This window comes from Tinamus guttatus, unplaced genomic scaffold, assembly GCF_059628265.1.
Source record: "Tinamus guttatus ecotype Peru unplaced genomic scaffold, ASM5962826v1 Tinamus_guttatus_pri_ptg000591l, whole genome shotgun sequence".
NCBI lineage: Eukaryota > Metazoa > Chordata > Aves > Tinamiformes > Tinamidae > Tinamus > Tinamus guttatus.
Window position 1 is genome coordinate 1,105,205 of NW_028289125.1, and position 20,052 is coordinate 1,125,256.

Below are 20,052 nucleotides of genomic sequence, written 5' to 3' on the forward strand. Positions count from 1 at the left end.
TCCTTTCTGTCAGCAAGTGGACGAGTGCAAAATTGAACATCAAACAACAAATGACTACAGAAGAATCCTCCTGAAATCTTGTAGAATGTCTGCTTTCCAACATCTATACTCAAATTTAGTGTTTCATGTGTCAACATTGCTACTTGCTATTCTCATTGAAAAAAAGTGTTTTCTACTTGAAATTAGTAAAATGTTTTCTTAAAAATGTGCATAACTCAAGTGTTAATGTGACATAGCATAATTCTGCTCTTTCCAAGTCTTTCTTTTAAACTATTGTTTGCTACATGTACTTCAGAATGTGTTTTTTCAAGGCTTTTTAGGACTGGTGGGCAGCTAGTGTTGCTTAAACAGCAAACAGGTCCTCTTGTTTTAGAAAGTTCTTGCTCAGGTCTTTGCAAAGAACTTTAACTATTCAGCTAGGATATATACTCTGGACTTCGGAAAGCATGTGTTTGCATTAATTTCTGCTCCCTTTTTGTGGAAACTTTATGTCTAGTTTTGCTGCTTCTTCTAGTTTCTGATACCCTGCCAAAATCAAATATACAGCTGGACTTTGACAAGGAGTTTGGCACTAGCAAAAGTAGCAACACCTGAACTTAGCTGGACTAGGATGGAGAAGTAGCAAAACATCATGACTGATGTTTTGGCTTCTATGGCCTTGGATATACCACTGCAGAATATAATATAGGCTAAAAACTCTTATCTTTTGGAGAAGAAGGTCTGAGAAAGAAAATAAGAATATTTCCTAAACACTGCCTGGAAATTTCCCTTTAGCAGTATGTCCTCTGCTTGCATGGATAAATAGTTTAGTAATCTTACCTATTAAAAGCTACAGTTTAGTTGCAGTCTGTGCAAGAAAGTTAGTAAGCAGGTAATGTTCAAATTACCATTTATGCATGGTAAGATGTAAGATATCATGAAGCCAAGCATGACTTCAAAAAGATGCTCTAGGAAGGTTTTATGATAAAGTACTATTTACAAAGATAATTTGAAATACTTGGAGTGTAGGTTTGTTGCCTTTTTTCTCGTGTATGAATAAGGTCTTCTGTTATGATGTGGCCTTTTTCTGAGACAGAGTCCTATTTGCATGTCAGACACAGAACTAAAATTTCATACACTTATCATTTAGGCATAGAAAGATTTAAACTGCAAATTTACTTTGACATTTTTTAGGTGTCATACATAAGGTTTGGAATTGTGCTACTTAACTATCGTGGGGCTGTGACTATTTGGAAGGATTTGGTATTTTGTGTCACAGTCCTGTTGCTGAAGATGCACTTAGCAAATGTACCAGGGGTGTGGATAGTCTTTTTCATTTATGTAACTGTATTCTGATGCTTTCTTTTGAAGGCTACAGGATGTGTTATCAACCACATGCATTGGAGAGGTTAGCTCACAGGTAGAAGAAATTTATTATGGGTGGGTTCTGCATTTGGGTTTCCAAGGTGGACCTTGAAAAGATGACCCTGAGCAGCACAGGATGTAAAAGCTCCCGTACACTTTAGTTTTATCTGCCTGGGGTTTAGGTTTCTCAGCAGCCTAATTACTAGTCATTGTAGAAGGACTACTCAGTTTCTTTTCGGAGGTTCAGAAGCCACAGGGGTTAGCATGACTGGTACAGAAAGTATTGGTCTTCAGAGTAGCAGCCGACAGGCTCTGTTTTAAATGTTTTTGTTTTTAAATCAGGAGCCAACGAAGTCAAGAGCACCGCAGCTGCATTTGGAATACAGATTCTACAAGCAACTAGGATCTGAAGGTAAAAAAAAAAAAAAAATGCATAAGTTTTTATGCATGTGTTATATGCAGTATTCTGTAATGTAAACCAGTATTGATTTTCACATTGCTGATATAGCATACAAGTTTTTAAGTGTCCATAGATATTTTCAGCAGTAAAAAAAGATCTTGATTGAGTGGATTAATCTGAATTTTCTATTGGTAAAATACTTTTATTCTGTAAGGTGTGTCTGTTACATCATTAGACTATTTAAAAAATAGTAAGTTTTACAAAATTGTATGGTTATGCCTTATACTAAGTAGTCTTACAATTTAGGTGTTGTTTCCGTTTTAGTAAACATCATAAATTACCAAATTGCTAATTATCCTTGCGAAGTGACCCAGCAAACACCTTTTGCTGTTATAGGTGAGTGATGCCAGAAAGTATATTTTCGGCTAGTATAGTCTCAGCAGTGACAGTGTTGGGGGAAAGGTTAAAATCAAAGTGGTTATGGTAGTGTATGTACAGGCAAGCTAACTTTTTTTTGTAGGTGTGCTGCTAAGAATTATAGTGCGATTAAATGATAAAGGTGAAATCTACCTTTGCCTGATATATAAGATCCCAAAATCTCTTCTGCTCAAGAAACCTATTCTAGAGCCAGATGTTCTGGGTTCAGTATAAGCTACTTGGTGACCAGCTGATCTAGGAACCTAATTTTGGGTATTAGCTTACTACCACCTCATATATGGCTCAGTTGTATTCCCCTTTTGGGGAAATGGGGCAATAACATTTTTGTAGTTTCTCTCTCTTTTTTTTTTTTTTTTACATTGTAAATCTTTCTCTTCATAATCAGGAAGTTAGGTTTTTAAGTTGCGATCAAGTGCTATGCTAATTTAACTGCAAGTAAATTCAGTGTGCTTTCCTACTGGAGAGACTGGTAAAGAGGAGGGGGAACTACTGAGTCAATTTAAGGATTAAGTAGTAAAGATGAGATTTTTTTAAAAAATTTAAACCTTAAAAATGAATGTAAAAGCAAAATATTTGAAAACATAAGACGTATTTCTTTGACAGGTGTGAACTTACTGTGTGCCTCAGTTTCTTATTGCAGTAAGGAATCCACCTACATTTTGAGGTGTTAGGGTTAACAATATAAAAATTATTCAGCTGTTATAATCTGAATTTTCTATTATCTCTTAATAGTATGTCTGAGGGCCATTGATTTTGATGGCTTGGAAATATCTACAAGTAAATGAACTCTATTGTACTTACCTGTCTGAGAAGCAAAACAAATGAATGGTTACTACTGATGATGATGATCCTGCCCTAGTAGAGCTTGTGTCTGTGAAATTGTTGATGTGCTAGAACGGATTGGGTACCATGGTTGCATGGTTTATAGCACCAAGAGGTATTTGTGTCAGGTTTTCAGTGGAGGTCTTTTGTGGAAGAAACAAAGATCTGTTTAGCTATGAATTACCCTAGTTCTTTTATATTAACATTTCAGAAAAGGCAAATACTCAATATTGTCCGTACTTTATTTTTCTTCTGTCTTTTCAGATGAAGTTTAATTAGCACTTCCCTTCTGGTGCTAAAACCCATTTCTTAAAGGGCAACCAGAAGATAGTGCTTTGTCAGTATAGGTGGAAGATAGCCAGTTGTGTACTGCAGAAGAGAGCTGTGTCTTAAAAGGCTATGAATAATGTGAAACAAGCACTAAGTATTGTATGCTTTTCCAGAGTTTTTGTCTGTCTCTGGAAAACTTCACCTCATGTGAAAATACAGTTTTGATGTTTCTGTGTCTTTTGGTTTTCTCACTTCATAATTTGCCTTCATGTTGTGCTAACGATCAGTATAAATTTAAAGTGAACTTGAGTACCTTACTTGGACTGTTTAAGCAATGTTGTTAGGATATTATCAGAGAGTCTGCTCTTGAACTAAGAATAGAATGTATGCCTTTATGTATATTCATTATTTATGTGATGTCTGCATTAATATATACAGACTGGTTGGATTTTAAAATGATAATCAATACTTTAATGTTAGCACCACCTAAAATGCATGAATTTCTTGAAAGAAAGCTGAGACACATCTTTTCAATGTGTATAAATAAATATCTTAAGGGAGGGTGTCAGGAGGATGGGGCCAGACTCTTTTCAGTGTTGGCCTGCAACAGGACAAGAGGCAGTGGTCAGCTGCTGCAGTGTGAGAAGTTTCACCTGAATTCGTGGAAGAACCTCTTTCCTGTGAGGGTGACAGAGCCCTGGCACAGGCTGCCCAGAGAGGTTGTGGAGTCTCCTTCTCTGGAGATCTGCCTGGATGCCACCCTGTGCCACGTGCTCTAGGTGTCCCTGCTGGAGCAGGGGGTTGGACTAGATGATCCCTAGAGGTCCCTTCCAACCTCAACCATTCTGGGATTCTGTGGTTTTGTTCATCTGTATTGTGTTGTGTACACAGAGACTGGTATGGTTCTGTAATCAATCATTTGGGGGGAAAAAATGGGTCTATTTTAAATTCCACTGCTTTATTAATAGCAAGGCTGAACTGTTGATTATATCAACATTAATTGTGACTATGCCAGTATTTACATTCCAAAGAATGTAAATTTGAGCCATTGTGAGCACCTGCACACTGCACTGCAGGGGTGCTATTGCTAACAAACACACTTAAGGATAAGCGATTTGGTAAGAATGACAGTGGTATAAATTTAAATTAGATTGATAGATGCACATGTTTAAATCATTTTGGAAACAGGTAGTTGTAAGAAATTGTTGGAAACAGGTGACTGTAAGAAGCCTGAGAGCATACAAAAAATATATTGATTGGATGGCTTCCAATAAAAATGCTGTATTTTTGTATAAATTGAAGGAGATAGCTGTAAACAGGCGGTTTGCTATAGTACTATGAATGTTCTGAATATATGACAGATGAATAGTGGATCTTTACATATAATAGAGATTCATTTGATGTAAATTTATTTTCAGTATTTAAATAACTTAGATTTTAGATCTCTTCTAATGGGAGGAAAAAAGTCTTGTAGTAATTTTCAGCTTTTTTCCTAAAAGGCTAGTACATTCAGTAAATGCATCTTATGCAAACTGTGTTTTCTGACTTTCTTTTTAGTCATGTTTAATATTCTTCAACCATACCTTTCTTGTCAACAAAAGTTACAAAAGGGGAAGTAATATAAGACTACCTACTTCAAATGTCAGACTACTAGTTCAAAAAAGAACGAAGTACATAACACAAAGCAGAAATATACTGCTAAATTAACTTTTTTGATTTACTCAAAAATAAGACTATACAAAGCGAGCTTTGTATCATAAATTGATATACTACATCTAATATAGTATATCACAGATTATCACAATTTGTATATTATATATAGATGGTATATCAAATATATTAAATACATTATAGTTTGTTGATCTGGGGTGTTATATAGCATTAATGTTTATTATGTAAAGTTGTACAGATAGTATTTCATATAAAATATGCTTCAAATGCTGTAATATTTTATATAGTGAATAATAGTATTTTAAGTCTTGCTATAAATGACGTTTGAAGGGACTAGCTAACAGTTAAAGTTTTAATAAAAACTGCAGGAAAAGGATTAATAGATTTTGATTATGACTATTTTCTATTCAAACAGTGAGTTTTAGGTTATGTACAGGACCATCAAAAACTGGAGCTTTTGATCCATTAAGCATAAAGAGAAGAGATTAAATTACCCTTTCACAACTTGCCTACATCTTCTGTGTTTTGGCAGTTGCCTTTCTCTTATGTAATTTATTGTTTTTCACGTAAATAGATCCTAATGAGTCTTCAGAATTTAACAGTAAGCCATTAAAGTGTGTTTAAGTTCAAAGGCTGTCTAGGTTGACAGCTTTTTTTAACCTACCCTACCTTTCATGAAGTTTTATGTAAGATCTTACATGTAAAACTCTATTGTGAAAACACTTAATTACTAACATGTTACTATTTACTGTTGTCCTGGGAAAGTAGAGACATGCAAAACTGATGCAAATCAAAGGTTAAAGTCTTTAAGCAAAAACAGGACAAACTTTTGGGAGAGGAATTTTGAATTGTTGACCATCATCATGGTTAGGCCTTGCGAACGAATATATGGAAAGGGCTTTACCCATGTTTGCGGCAAGCGCGCTGATGGCTAAAAAGACCTACGCGGGAAAGGCAAACGCAGTTGCAAAAGGCACAGCGGAAGGTCTCCTTAGGCAGTATTGGTGAGGCCCGGTTCTTTCTGCGTTGTCTTTTGTCTTTGAGACTGATTCTGTGTGCCTTCTCAAAGGAAGCAGCAGTGTTATGGATGGTGCATCTCCATGTCTCCTGATTGGAGGCAAGAGTGGACCATTGATAGTAGTCAATACGGCCAAAGCTGAGGTAGTGTTTCAGGGAGTCCTTGTATCTCCTCTTGGGGCTCCTCTCTTGCGGCAGCCAGTAGTGAGTTCACCATAGAGCACAGCCTTAGGGAAGCGGTGATGTTCCACCCTGGAGACGTGCCCTGCCCAGTGCAGCTGTGTTCTCAGCAGCATGGCCTCAATAGTGGTGAACCCTGCCTGTTCAAGGACAGTCACATTAGTCATGTAATCTGTCCAGTGGATGTTTAGGATTGTATGGAGGCAGCGCTGATGGAAGCGTTCGAGGAGTCACAGGTGGTGACGGTAGATGACCCATGATTCAGACCCATATAAAAGAGTAGACAGTACAATGGCTCTGTAGACACTAATCTTTGACATTTACGAACAAAGGAATTTTGGGAGTAAAATTCCGTTTTTACCTCTTAGAAATTAGTAAACAAATATATTGAACATTTTAGAATTTTTGTCCCATAGGAAAATAAATTTGTTCCTACAGATAACTAGCATGTGGAAATAAATCTAAAGAAAGGCTCAAAGTCTTCTGACTTCTATATTTTTGAAGTATTTCTAATATTTCAAAGTATTATAAACAGATACAGAGCAGAGACAATGATAGTAGGGGAGGTGACCTTTTAGAAAATATTTTTGAGTGAGATGGGTTTAAACATCTGGATATAAGAGTTAGAGATTCTCAGAATGTATCTCTGTACTACTACAAGTAGTCTTGTAGTCTTTCTCCCTTTTTTATATCTACCCTCCAGCTATTGGTTTTGGACTCATTTGTGCTTGTCTGTTGCATAACTTAAATCACTGCTGCACATTAATCTGAATTTATGAGTATGCTCCCCATATTAGAAAGCAGAGACAGAGCAGCAAATCTCAGCAGAGCAGAGATTTGAATTTTATGATTATGGTATATCTTGCCCGCAGCACTATATTCTGATTGAGAATATTTTTTAAGAAAAAAAAAAAACAGGAATAATATGATGTTCTGATGTAGTCTGTAGCAATCCTGTGCAGGAATAAGCTATTCATGTGCAAGTCTTTCTGGAATGGGTATAATTATGTACGTTAAATATATTGATATAGATATGATTGTATATTTTTAAGCTAAACAAGCCCTAGACTTTAGCAATTGAAAGAGTTAAGCTAGCTAATTGTTAGGGGGTCTAATGGAAAGGTTTTAATTATCACCTGTAGGAAAAGATGAAAAAGTAATTATGAAATGCTGCTTTCTCTTGCTTTTATGTTTGTTGAACAGTAAGTATTTTTACTTGGGGTGAAATGGACACAGTTACATATCCATACTTTGAATGTAAATAGTGCTGTAATAAGATATGAAAATAATAAGGCCTGATGCTCCTCAAAGAAAACCCTGAAAATTGAAGATTTTTTAAAAATTTAAACGTCAACTTGACCCTGAGAGAAATACAATAGACAGGTTGAGCTACTCTGAAAAAATTCTGTAGTTACTTTTAAAACTGTTTTGTAATAATATATGCCACAGAAAAGGCAATATGGGAGGAAAGATGTTTTTGGAACCAGGTTTGAATAGCTACAGTAAGGAAGGCATTGAGGAAATCTACTGAAGAGCAAGCTTTTTATTAATGAACAGCAACTGGTCCATCTGCTGAGAGAGGAAAAGGTCCTGAGCATATGAGAAAGTATGTACAGGATGGAGTTGATGGTATCAGATTATTTTTAATTATGCAATGGTATAACGCATATATGTGAAAAGGCTGTGAGTCTTTAATTTTGGAGTTCTGAAACCTTTGGCATGACTGTATGGTAGAAGTTATAAAGTCATAAATACAAAACCTAAAACTTAATTTGTATTTGTTAATATAAGCTTTCATCTTAGACCATTTAAATGACATAATGGTAGTATTTGAAACTCTTGTGTTGTCTGGACAGCATGGACTCAATTTTGAAAAAAATTCAAGATGAGTTTCTGGTGCGATACTTCAGAAGTGGATTCAAAGTGCATTTTCTTCATAATAGGTTCCTTGTAAGACTTCTGAAATCTCGTGACGTCTGTTCTTAATATTTAAATATCTATCCTTTCTGTGCTTTGAATAAATTGCTCTCGGTTCACATTGCAGTCTATTAGAAATCTAGATTTTTTGTTAAAGTTCAACTCTGGTGTTTATTGACTTTTTTAATGAACTAATTCAGATTTAGGAAAAATATTTTTATTTGCTGTATAAGCAGAAAGAAGTAGTAATGGAGAAGACTGGAAAGGCCTTCCCTTGCAAATTTACGCAGAAAATACTTGCATTTGAAAAAATAATATTGCTAAAAAGTGATGACTGTAACTGCTTGTCAACAGCATTTTTGTTTTTAGTGATGTGTGTAAAATATTTTCTAAATATTTTTCTTTCTGCTCTGCATAAATAAAAATCAATACTCCTTAATTTACCAGTGTTTGAGGATTCGTTAATCTATTGTGTTTTTTTGTTTGTTTTGTTTTGTTTTTAAGGTCAGTAAAGTGTTTTAATTTTGAAACAGGTAATTTATGTTCATTAATCTAAACCCTTTACATTTTGTCTTCCTTCTACAGATGGAATACCTCAGGTCTACTATTTTGGCCCATGTGGCAAATATAATGCCATGGTGCTAGAACTACTTGGACCTAGTTTGGAAAACTTATTTGATTTATGTGATAGGACTTTTTCTCTTAAAACAGTTCTTATGATAGCCATACAGTTGGTAAGTAAAATACAGCTATGCATGTTAATTTGAGTGTTAGAATACTGGATCTATTTTTAAAATGCACATTGACTTAATGAAGATTTGTATTTTTTCATGTTTAAAATTGGTATTAGTGGTATTTCAGTCTTCTGAAGAGCCTGTGGTAGACATTTTCAGCTGTTTTAACTGGAAGACTTTACATTGCTTTCCTTACATTTTGTTCTAGTTTTTTCAGAATTGTTGTGTGAAAATAGTATCATTGTCTCCTGAGTTGTCACAAGCACAGCCTGAAATCATGAATTCTAGTGACATTTAGTAAAGCAAAATCTTCTTGAAATACGTGTATTTTTAATCCATAAAGCAGTTGAATGATGCGTTTTTTAACTTTTTTTTTTTCCTGGAGGTTCTCAGATTGAAAAAGAAAAAAAAAGCTAAGAGTACAAATTAACATTTTTTCCTTCTTTTGTTGTATTCTTTTCACTTGAGTGGGGAGAGACAAAGCTTAATTTTGTGCATTATTTTAATAGGTCATTCTAAAATATTAAAGACTCAGAGCCTCCTCTTCTTGAAACAGTGGGACAGTTTTTTCTAATGAAGAGTAAAAATGTTATTCATTTAAAACACTTTATTTGGATAACAGGTCTGAAACTAACATAAACCTTATTTTACAGCATTTATAAATACTTTGTTTTTACACCTTGAATCATCACAGATTTGAAGTCATCATTAATAACTATTAATGCCCAAATAAGTAAACACTGATAGAGATCCACCTAAAAAGGAAGTTGCATGAATATTGATGACTTCCTAATACTTCTTTAGTTTGACATCTCTAATGCGTAATAGATCTACCTGGAGCCTTGCTGCTTATATCTTGATGGCATCTGGTTCTAGTTTTAATGTACACAAGAAACTATTATTGCTAGTTCTCAAAGAAGGTCGGATTTTGTAACTTATGTTGTATAGTGATTCATGTTTGACTTCAAATGTGAATAGTTTTCTGTGCACTGTGTGTGTGTGCGTGCGTGTATCTGCTCAAGGCCTGTGTGCTGTTTTCTTTAACTGGGAGCTACCATGTTAAGAGCAATTACCCTTTAGATTAAGGTTGAGAGGGTAATACCCTCTAAATATAAAACTAATATAGAAATATTTAGCTTCTACCACAATTTCTTGTAGCAGTCTGAAGCTTAAACTAAACTTTTTGTCATTTTTTCCTTTTATTAAAGATTTCTCGTATGGAATATGTCCATTCAAAGAACTTGATTTACAGAGATGTAAAGCCCGAGAACTTCTTAATAGGACGACCTGGAAACAAAACCCAGCAAATTATTCATATTATAGATTTTGGTTTGGCAAAGGAGTATATAGATCCAGAAACAAAGAAGCACATACCATATCGAGAACACAAGAGCCTTACAGGAACAGCTAGATACATGAGTATAAATACACATTTAGGAAAAGGTACGTGTACTTTTTAAGTGCAGAAACAAGAATTCAACAGCTGTCATTATTTGTGTGATATCATCTTGTTTTCAAGTTGTAATTTTTGTCAACAGTCTGTAGTCATTAAGAACTGAAGTTTCCTGTACTTCGTAAAATTATAGTTCAGCCTTATTAAAATAACATTTATGGGATTAAGGTATTTTGGGTTTCTGATCATCATGGGCATATCTCAGCAAGTAACTGCAATATTTTTGTTAGATGAATGTAGAAGAAAGATAAGATATACTTTTGTTATAAAATCTTCACATTAGAAATAACCCTAGTTTTAAAAAAAAAAAAAAAAAAAAAGTCAAATCACTGTGACAGTCACTAAATAGAATGCTGTTTGAATCAGTGATAATGTTGCACAGTGCTTATACTTCAAAAGTACTTCTTGTTAATATGGCAAATATTCCTAATAATGATAAGAGATTTTATCAATAAAATCAAATAGTTGTACCTTTAGTAGTTAGCTGCTGTAGCTGAAGACATTAACATGTTTCAAAAACACATGTTCATGTATTTTTTTGTGACTGATTCCGTTAAGAGACTAATCATGTACACATGTTCAACCTTGATTTTTTTTTTTTAAGGTACCTTGTTTAAAGGCGCATTTTTATACTTAATTTGGACTCATATTCCCATTTCTCCTTATTCTTTTATTTCAAAATTTATACTTTTGTGACAGGAGGACAGAAATTGCTTCTGTTTTCCACTTCAGTTGCTCAGTAAATGTGAATGAAAGAACTGTCCTTCACTTCCACAAATGCTTATGCTGTCTTCAAATATGCCTTTTCTACACAAATATAGAGATAAATATATACAATTAATGTTCAGCTTTTCATGACAAGTGTAGAGTCATATTTATAACATGCTCTTCAATAGCACTTTAGTACAGTTAACTTGGAAAATTTGTAGTATCTCCTACCAAGTTAAAGAATGCAGAGCTCTTCAAAAATAAACAAAAAATGCAGATGTTCAAAATAGAGAAAAGACTTCAGGTAGGTACCTTGATGATGAAAAGATGAGGTTTTTCTGTTCACTTTTCCAAAGGGTGTTGATTCTATATGGCCATAAATTACTTCCTCGTTTTAATTTAAATTTTATTATCGCTTCACTTTCATCTCTGCATCCTTTGGCACGTTTGTTTTTTTCTAAATAAAGCTGAAGTGTTTCACTTTTATTATGTGAAAACCAGTTTTGGTATGCAGACCAGACTTCATTGTGAATTAGGCTGGTTCTCTCCCTATGAATTTCCAAAGCAGCTTCAAATATCTGCATTAAGTAGGGAGAAAGAGGCAGGATCATGTATGCCAATGTTAGATGTCCAAATGTAAGATTAGCTGTATGTATCCCCAGGTAATTAGGAATATATGGTCGCAAATCACTGAATCAGACAATTGCTGAAAGGCCACCTAACTAAGTCTGGTAAGAGCTATAATTGCATAGTGTTCTTCATCTGCATTGAAGTAACTTATTGCATGCTAACATAGGTTTTTAGAGAAGTAGAAAAAGCTGCTATTTAATAAATAACTTCATTTCCCTTATTTGATAACTGTTTTGTAGAGGTAGTTTGAAGTTGCTTTAAAAATCTTATCCTGCCTCTTGGAAGTATCTTCAAGGGCTGGTTAAATTCCTTAAACATGCATTCAAAGGAGAAGTTGCAAGATAAAATGTTAGTAAGTTGCTTCCCCTTTTAAAGGTGGGAAATTTAAATTTTCTGATTATCTTTTCCTTTTTTTTTTGGAGTTGCTTCTATAGTGCATATTAAATTAAAATATATTTGAAAGTTTTACTGAATGGTTGAAACACTCATGTAATTACTGGTATTTACACATTAGGAATTCGCATAATTCACACAATATTGCTTGTCAAAAACAGTATATACATAGAGTATAACTGAGTATTGTGATAAGCACCTGGGACCCTTGACTCTAGGAGCATTATAAAATATAGCTTTTCAGCATTCTAAATTGGTTCATACATAATGAAACATCTGTGAAAAAGTTATCCAGTCTGCTTTTCTTAGAGTAAGGCACATAAGCAGAAGCTACTCAGTGTATCAAGTTATTGTAGTTAAGCCGATACGATGAGATCAGTGCGAAATATTTTCCTCTGGCATACAAATTGAGGCATTGTGGTTTTGGGGAGCTTTGTCATCCATCTTCCAAACTTCATTTTCTGATGATCAGAATTAGTGCTGGAAGCATCCTTAAATAAGCGCCATATGCAGAAGATGGTTGGTGCGAATAAAAGTTGAGGACTAGCAAGGCTTCAGTGATTCACAACTTTTGACTTTCAGATAATTAAATAGCACCTGTTTTCATATGTGGATTCCATGACAGTCTGTCTTAAGGATTTTCAGCCTCTGAAATATGTCAGTTTTCCACTCAGTTCTTCACTTAGATGCAGAGCTTTAAATTTAATCACAAACACTTTATAAAATAGGATGAATACTGAAAGTTATTAGTGTGTGTAGTGTTTGGAAATGCAGTAAGCATAATGAAGGTGCAAATTGCCATGTTAGTTTGTGGTTTTAAAGATTGCTCATTAGTATTCATTCTAAGTTTATTCTTTGTGTTTGAGTATAGTGGTAAAAGTTTAAGAATTTGGAGTTTTTTATTGCTTATGTTTGAATCAATGCAAGTGAATTAGTTTATGTAGGGTTTAGATAATAGTTACGTAATTCTCAGTTTAATAGCAGAGTACTTGCAGAGTTGATTGCAATATTTGCTTTCAGATCTCTAGCCGTTTGTGAAGGCGGGTGTGGAATCATTCCTTATACCAGATGTTATTAGCCTCACTATTTTGTGATTGAAGTACTCTTTTGGGCTCAGAAAGCATCTTGGAATTGAAAAGTATTAGGTTTGTATTTCAGTTGTGGTCACACAAGATCAGTGTGTACACTGACCATAGCATCTTGACCGCTCAAGTTCCTTTCCTCACTACAAAAGTGTTTGCAGCAAAAATAGATTCCATTATTGGGCCACTAATTCTCTAATAGATGCAAAGCAGAAAAAGTTTTATGTTTTTCTTGTGCATTTGGTTGTGAATGCTCAGTCTTTCAAGTCAGAAATTTGTCAGATGGTTTAAAGGATTATTTATTACCCCGCTGATCTAGTATTCTTTAATCTTAAATTCCTTATAATTTTCGTTATCATGTTCAGTTCATTAAAAAAAAAAGAAAAATTGAATTTTTTTATTTGACCTATCTCTGCAAAGATTTTGAAATTGCTTCTGAGGACTGGCCTAGCTACGTTTTTTTGGCCTTTTAGCCACACGGGAAGTGTAATAACTTTATTTCAGCATTTAGTTTAGTGTTTGAAATAGAGAAGCGTATTTTAATGCTTCGGCAATCTTTACAGACTGCTACAATATTTTCTGGTTGTAAGCGCAATGATGACAAATTTATCACTACTAGACTTCAGCATTGTCTAAGAGGGCTTTGAACTTCCTGATCAGAAGCTATTTCTCAATTAAAACAGGTATTTTTCTAATTTTTAGATGTAATGAAGATTCTTCTAATCCGCTCACCATCCAAGAACTGTTCAAATATGGAACACACACCTTAATACACTTATATACAAGTATAATACAAATATGTGAAAAAATAGTAATTTAGCTATTTTAAGTATTTCATATCTGCTAGATCCTATTGTTCTTATACCAAGTAAAGATTTCAAAGATTGCACTGTGTTTATGCTGTATTAAAGACAGATAACTCTAAGATTAAATAAAGTGTTTTTATGCTAACAAAATGTAGGATAACACAATCACTTTTAAAGTCAAACATGCTTTAGTCCTTCTCAAATAAAATACTTTGTACCTTCCCATGTATCATTTAAGAAAATAAATCAAAGCTTAAAACTGGTAAGTAGTTGGAGCACAACTGGGCTTTGAAAGGCTAGATGTTTAATATTGCAATGAGAACCTAGTAAAGACACTTCCCCCCAGCCTCAGAGAAAGTATTTTTGACTGCTTAGGCAGAGTCTTGATTGCTGGTTGAATATGTTTGTTTTCCATTTAATGGTACCTCAACCATTAAAACAGTCTGAATATTCTGCCAAACTTAATTATTGTGTCATGGATACATCTATACCTCTCAGCCATACAAAACTGAGAATGTAGGTAGATATATACTGACACCTCTGGCCAGGTAGCTGTAACTAATGTTTTTTAGCAATAAGTGTCATTTCATTATAACATGTCTCCATCTCAAAGACATGGGTAATTTTTAAATATAAGCAGAAAAAAGTGAGTCTACTCAAAGCAGTGAATGAGTGTGGAACTTTGGGGTGCTCCAGTTCAAACAGCCACACCTCTTCTTCTAAGTATATTTCAGGCATTTCATGGATGAGGGAGAACTGTTAGTCATATCTCCTGGGCCTGTAACGCACACTGAATAATGTAAAAGAGGCTCTTGTTTTTATAGACTCTTTAGGCTGTGTGTGAAGTTTGGTCCGTGTATGTTCTGTGCTGCCTGCTTAAAAATTAAAAGTTTTATTTACAGTAGCAGGACAGAGAATGCTGAATGCTCTCTTCTGATATTTCTCTGTGCTGAGCAGTATAGGTCTGAAAATCTGGTACTGAAACTTCAGGGCAGTATTTTCAGCCTGAAGGTAATTCGTTTAGCTACCTGAACAGCTTTATAGCAAAGCTAGCTAGTATTATGACTTCTTGACACCCTAAGGTGTCAGCTGGCCTCAATCCAGTTTGACTAAATTATCAGATTGAAATTCTTTTATAGGTGATCTAAAACACACCTTTATTAAACCCTAACTTGATCTACATTGTTATATATGTTGTTTATGTGAATGTTATATGAGAATGTTTTCCTTTCTTCAATATTGTATTTGAAGATCCAGAGCATTTGCAAGTATCATAGCAAATACTTAGCAACAAACAGGACTTTATTTAGATAGCTGTTTGTTTGCAGGGGACAGATATTCCATAACCCTTATCAGCATGTAACTGATTGGTTCCCTTGCACACATCAGGTAATCTCCCTTGGGCATAAAATTATTTCATGCGTATTTTCCTGTCCCCCCTTACAAGAAGGGAGAAGGAAATCCCAGAAATCGTGTTCTAACTAAAGAAGTTTTAAAAAAAGAAATCCATGTCGGTAAAAATGCTAGAATTTTTTATGTTTTCTGAAAATATGAATATTTAAAATTGTTCTGGGATTTTACTGGTTTCTGATGTTTCCTTAATTTCAAAAAAAAAAAAAAAAAAGGCTTCTCTGTTTGTTTAATAACACTTCGATTACAGAAAACTTAGTCACATGAAGCTGTAAGTGCTATAGAAAGGCTATCTCTAATGCCCTCTGAGGGGAAACAGGGGTATACATCTTTGTTTATATTGATCTTCTCTTGCAAGCACATAATTATTGAAGGCAGATGTCTTGTAATAAGTGCTTTAAACTCTTTTAGGAATGAAATAATTTCCCAGTAACACTAACTGAAAGGCCAAATGAAACCTTATTTCTCACAAATAGGAGTTCTCATCAAGGAACATATCAGAACTTAAACTATCAATTATAAGGACTGTTTTATCTTCTAGATTTTAAAATAAATTTTCTAAAGATTAAGCTTTTCTGAAATCCAGAACAGCAAAGATAATTCTACAGTGGATCAATTCTAATGTGTTTCTAAGCATACTTTTGTTCATAGTGTACATCTGTACTCAAAACTAGTAGCTTATATCGTAATGAAACTGAGAAGAAATGTTTCCTGTGCTTACAGACTATGCCTTTGCAGACGTGACCATCCAGGAGCCCTAGCAACTTTTTCTTGCTTCTGAAGTGGTGATGCTTGGAAAAGTCCTTTTCCAGGCTTAAGATTTTCCAGCCTAACATGTTCGCTAGTCTCCTCTGATCCACTGAAGTTCAGTGGATCACCTGGCCTCAGGGGGCCAGGTCGTAGGCCTAAGAGTGTGGTCAGAACAGCAGTAACCCTTATGGGGCTAATGCAAAGCTGGTGGTGTGGCAAGAAGAGTATGGGTTGAGTGTTATTCAGCTGTGAACAGGTGTGACTTGTAAGCAAATGGGGTTGAAAATTATAGAATGTTGTTACGTGGTTTTTGTGTTTTTTTTTTTCCCCAGAGATTTTATTAGTTTTTAGTGATTCAAATACTGTTTTGCTTATTCCTGAGAAACTAATTTGTCTTTATGCTTAAGTTAATAGAGTAGCTTCAGTCATGTATTGACCAGGTATCAGGACCATCTTTCCACAGTGAAATAAATATGCTTAAAGTGAATTTTAATAGCTATTTAATGCCTTTTTTTAGATAAGTATCTCTGAAATGGTGAAGTCTGTAGTTCTCTGATCTTGGTCAACTTCTGTGCAAGTGTTAGCTGAATAGGAGGTCCCTTCCAACCTCAACCATTCTGTGATTCTGTGAAAAGTCTTTTTTTCTGTTTAAACTCTGAGAGTTCTCAGTAGTATAAAACAGTATGCCCTACTAAATCAAGATGCTAAGCTAAGAAAAGAAAATTCAAATTCAACATTTGTTATTAAGTTGCTCTGCTCACCTCAAGCTACAAGTTAAAATAGGATTTTCCCTTAAAATTCATGTTTTCCTTATGTAACAATGTGGAATGAAATATGTTCTTATAATAAAGTACCATTTTGCTTATGGTAAAAGTACCATTTAACTTCGTTTTAAATTTAATCATTTTGTTCAGAAGGAGGTGCTATTATGTTATTGCATAGAATCATGCCATTTTGAAAAGACTTCACATTATTACTGGGTGACTTGCAGTTCAGCTTGTGTTGATAAGAACTATCCCTCAGTTCTGTGATCACAGTAAACAGCCTCTGTCTCAGGCTACTTAATCACCCCAGTGCCAATACTGTGCTTTCTGATCACTAAATAGTTAATAAATTTCTGTTGTTTCAGCATTTCTGTAGGAAGCAGTAACATATTTTATTTGAAGGGAAAATACAGTGCTTATAATAGGGCATTCAGTCTTCAGTACACATCTACTTGGCTTATGTTATGATTACTTTATCACAAAGAAAAGGTAATTTCTGCAGATGGCCTACCGAATGAGGTCCTAATTCTAATTAAGCTCAATCTACCCTGATTAAGATGATTAATTTGACTGTAGTTTGTCAGCTAAATAATGGTTAGTCAATCAGTTTCCCTATCCCCTAGCTGGCCTCAAACCTCTCTCCTAAGAGAGGATTTTGTGTGCCCTAAAACCTTATTTCTATTTGCCATCTAATGATCGTATTAACAGATCCTCTAAGTCTCATTAAACTGTGATGCACTAGGATCAATGTACGTCAGCAGCTCTTTCTCCATCTGATATTTGAAATCCTTTTGTCTATCAGCGGGCTCACTCCTACTTCTTTTCCAGCTTTCATCGAGGCCTTTCTCTTAAGAGTAGTAGTCTTTGAACTTTCTGTTTCTCAAGGTTTCTGGAGTGTTCCATACTAGAGGAAAAGATATTTGATTGTTGTTTTATTGTTCATTGCAGTGATCAACAAAGAATTCTTAAATGTATTATGAGTAGTAACACACAAAATCTGAGATACTAAAGAAGCTTTCCTATGGCAGAATCTTGTGAATTTTGAATGATGTATCCTAGAAATAATCTTCCTGCAGAAGTGTCTTAAACTTTCCAAAGTTCATGGAGAAAAAAAAAAAACCCAAACTCTTACTTGAAAGTCATCAGAATAAGGATTAAAGCTTTTTTTTTTTTTTTTTTTAATGGAAAATGCTTTCAGTGAAGGAACAGTGGCTCAGAAATAACCATTTTACAGGAGAACAGGGTAACATTTCGTCACCATGATCTGCAGAAGTTAATGTAGAGGAGAGGAATTATTTTTCCCTAAGACCAAATAGAGCTTTCCTATATCCTTTTGTGGACTGTATTTTAATACTGCTCACAAGCATTTAACTCTACCTCTCAAACTTTGTTTTGCCACGATCTCTGTGCAGCCAGTGAACTGTCTTACATAAAGCACATTTATGTTGCATTTTACAAAACTTGTTGTGAGCTGTGCTCATTAAGTGCTGATTATCTCCATGTCCACCTCATCTCCTAAAGAGCACAGGGTTCTGTGAGGCAGCTGGAGTCACCTACTGAAATCCGTCAGGCATGGAGCTTTAATACTTATTCCTGTCCTCATGTATATGGATGCATCAGCATGGGACTTAAGGAGTATGAAGCGGCAAATGGGATGACAGCAGGGTTAGGCCCACTTGAATGACGAGAGCAAAAGAGCAAAAGGAGCATGTCATGCGACTGACAAGTGTGTGTTGGAGTGAGGGGTTCTAGTCCGTGCTGAATACATTTTACTGATATTTCCTTAATCATTTGTTAGTGTGTGTTCATCTAGTGTTCAAATATGACCAAGACAGGGCTTTTTTTTTTTTTTTTTTTAAAAGAAAGTAAAGACATAAAACTGCTCTCGTTTCATTTGAGTTAAGAATTGTTGTTTGGCTGCAGAATATTCACTACGTATTTACAAAGTATAACGATGGGTTGACTGGCTTTGCTGAACTTTCTTCAAACTGTAACCGCAACAGTTTTTCATCTGCTTTTTTGTGCTCTTTTGCTTTCCTTGTCAAGGCATGGTCATTTTATCGTCGAGAAAATATTGGATAGAAGGAATGTTAATATTTGGTTTTTATATCTTCTGTTGGGGAAGGTGTCAGAGGGAAGTAATGCCCCCTAGTACCAAATGTAACACACTAGTTCCTCTTTCTACAGCAATGCAGAATGCAGTTGGTTGATAATGTAAAATCTGTGTTTTGCTTTAAATTCAAAAACTTTAAAACTTCTTAAAAAGTTTTAAAGTTTAAAAGTTAATTTTAAAAACTCTTTTATTTTAAAGTAAAAAAAAAAAAAGTCCTTTAAAGACCTTGACTATTGTCTCTACTACATTGAGAATTTTGAAGTATATTGTATTTTATTTAAAAGTAATATGAATACACTTTGAGTACGTTGCATTTCTGTTACTTTGCAATTTCATAAAACTGCCGTAAACTATTTGAAGGATTTCAGCCAAAATCTGAATTCTGATTGGATAATTGGCACTTCATGGCTGCAGACAAATAAATTTTGTGCTAAACAGTTTCTTACATAACTTAGCTTTAAGTCAACCATGCCAGAGAACAGGCAGTATGTACATGCCTCATAGATGCTCCTTTTTGATTAAATGATAATACTCCATGGTCGTCTTCAGAAGACTTTTGGCTTACTTAGAAGCCCTATGAAGGGGTTATTATTTTTTAGAGTGTATTCAGTTAGAATTGTCTTAAATTGTTCCAAATTTCCTACAAATGCATGGAATTTGATAATGGAATGCAATCGATATGTGAAAAAAGTCAAAGTATAGCTTAAAATCACAGCAGTTTTTTACAACTTTTTTTTGATACTATTGATGAACATACCAGCAGTCTGCATCTGCATTTTCTGTTTTAAATCTGTACTTGATGGCACATTAAAGAAAAAAAAAAAAGTTTGGTTTGTTTTCAAGTACTTCTTACCTTTCAGTTGATTTTTGTAATTTGAAAGCAAATATTGTTAATGTAAAATTATGTAGCTATATTGTCCCAATAATATTTGGATTTTGTTTCAGAGCAAAGTAGAAGAGATGATTTGGAAGCTTTAGGTCATATGTTTATGTATTTTCTCAGAGGAAGCCTTCCGTGGCAAGGTTTGAAGGTAGTGATTTTTTTGATATCTTTTCCTCCTTCCTGTTTTCAGATCATTAGCTTTTCTTGGCATGATCTTTTTCTTTTGTAGAATTTGTCTGCAAATTGGGTAACTTCAGAGAGCATTTT

General features: G+C 34.5%; 1 protein-coding gene across 2 annotated transcripts in view; it reads left to right on the forward strand.

The window, feature by feature from the left end:
* CSNK1G3 (casein kinase 1 gamma 3) overlaps positions 1 to 20,052 on the forward strand; it is a 31,801-nt gene that overhangs the window by 2,989 nt on the left and 8,760 nt on the right. For both annotated transcript variants that reach the window (XM_010227790.2, XM_088534701.1), the window contains exons 3-6: positions 1,687 to 1,756; positions 8,645 to 8,793; positions 10,002 to 10,236; positions 19,848 to 19,933. In XM_010227790.2, the coding sequence (XP_010226092.1) occupies positions 1,687 to 1,756; positions 8,645 to 8,793; positions 10,002 to 10,236; positions 19,848 to 19,933 (540 nt within the window). The remainder of the gene's footprint in view (positions 1 to 1,686; positions 1,757 to 8,644; positions 8,794 to 10,001; positions 10,237 to 19,847; positions 19,934 to 20,052) is intronic.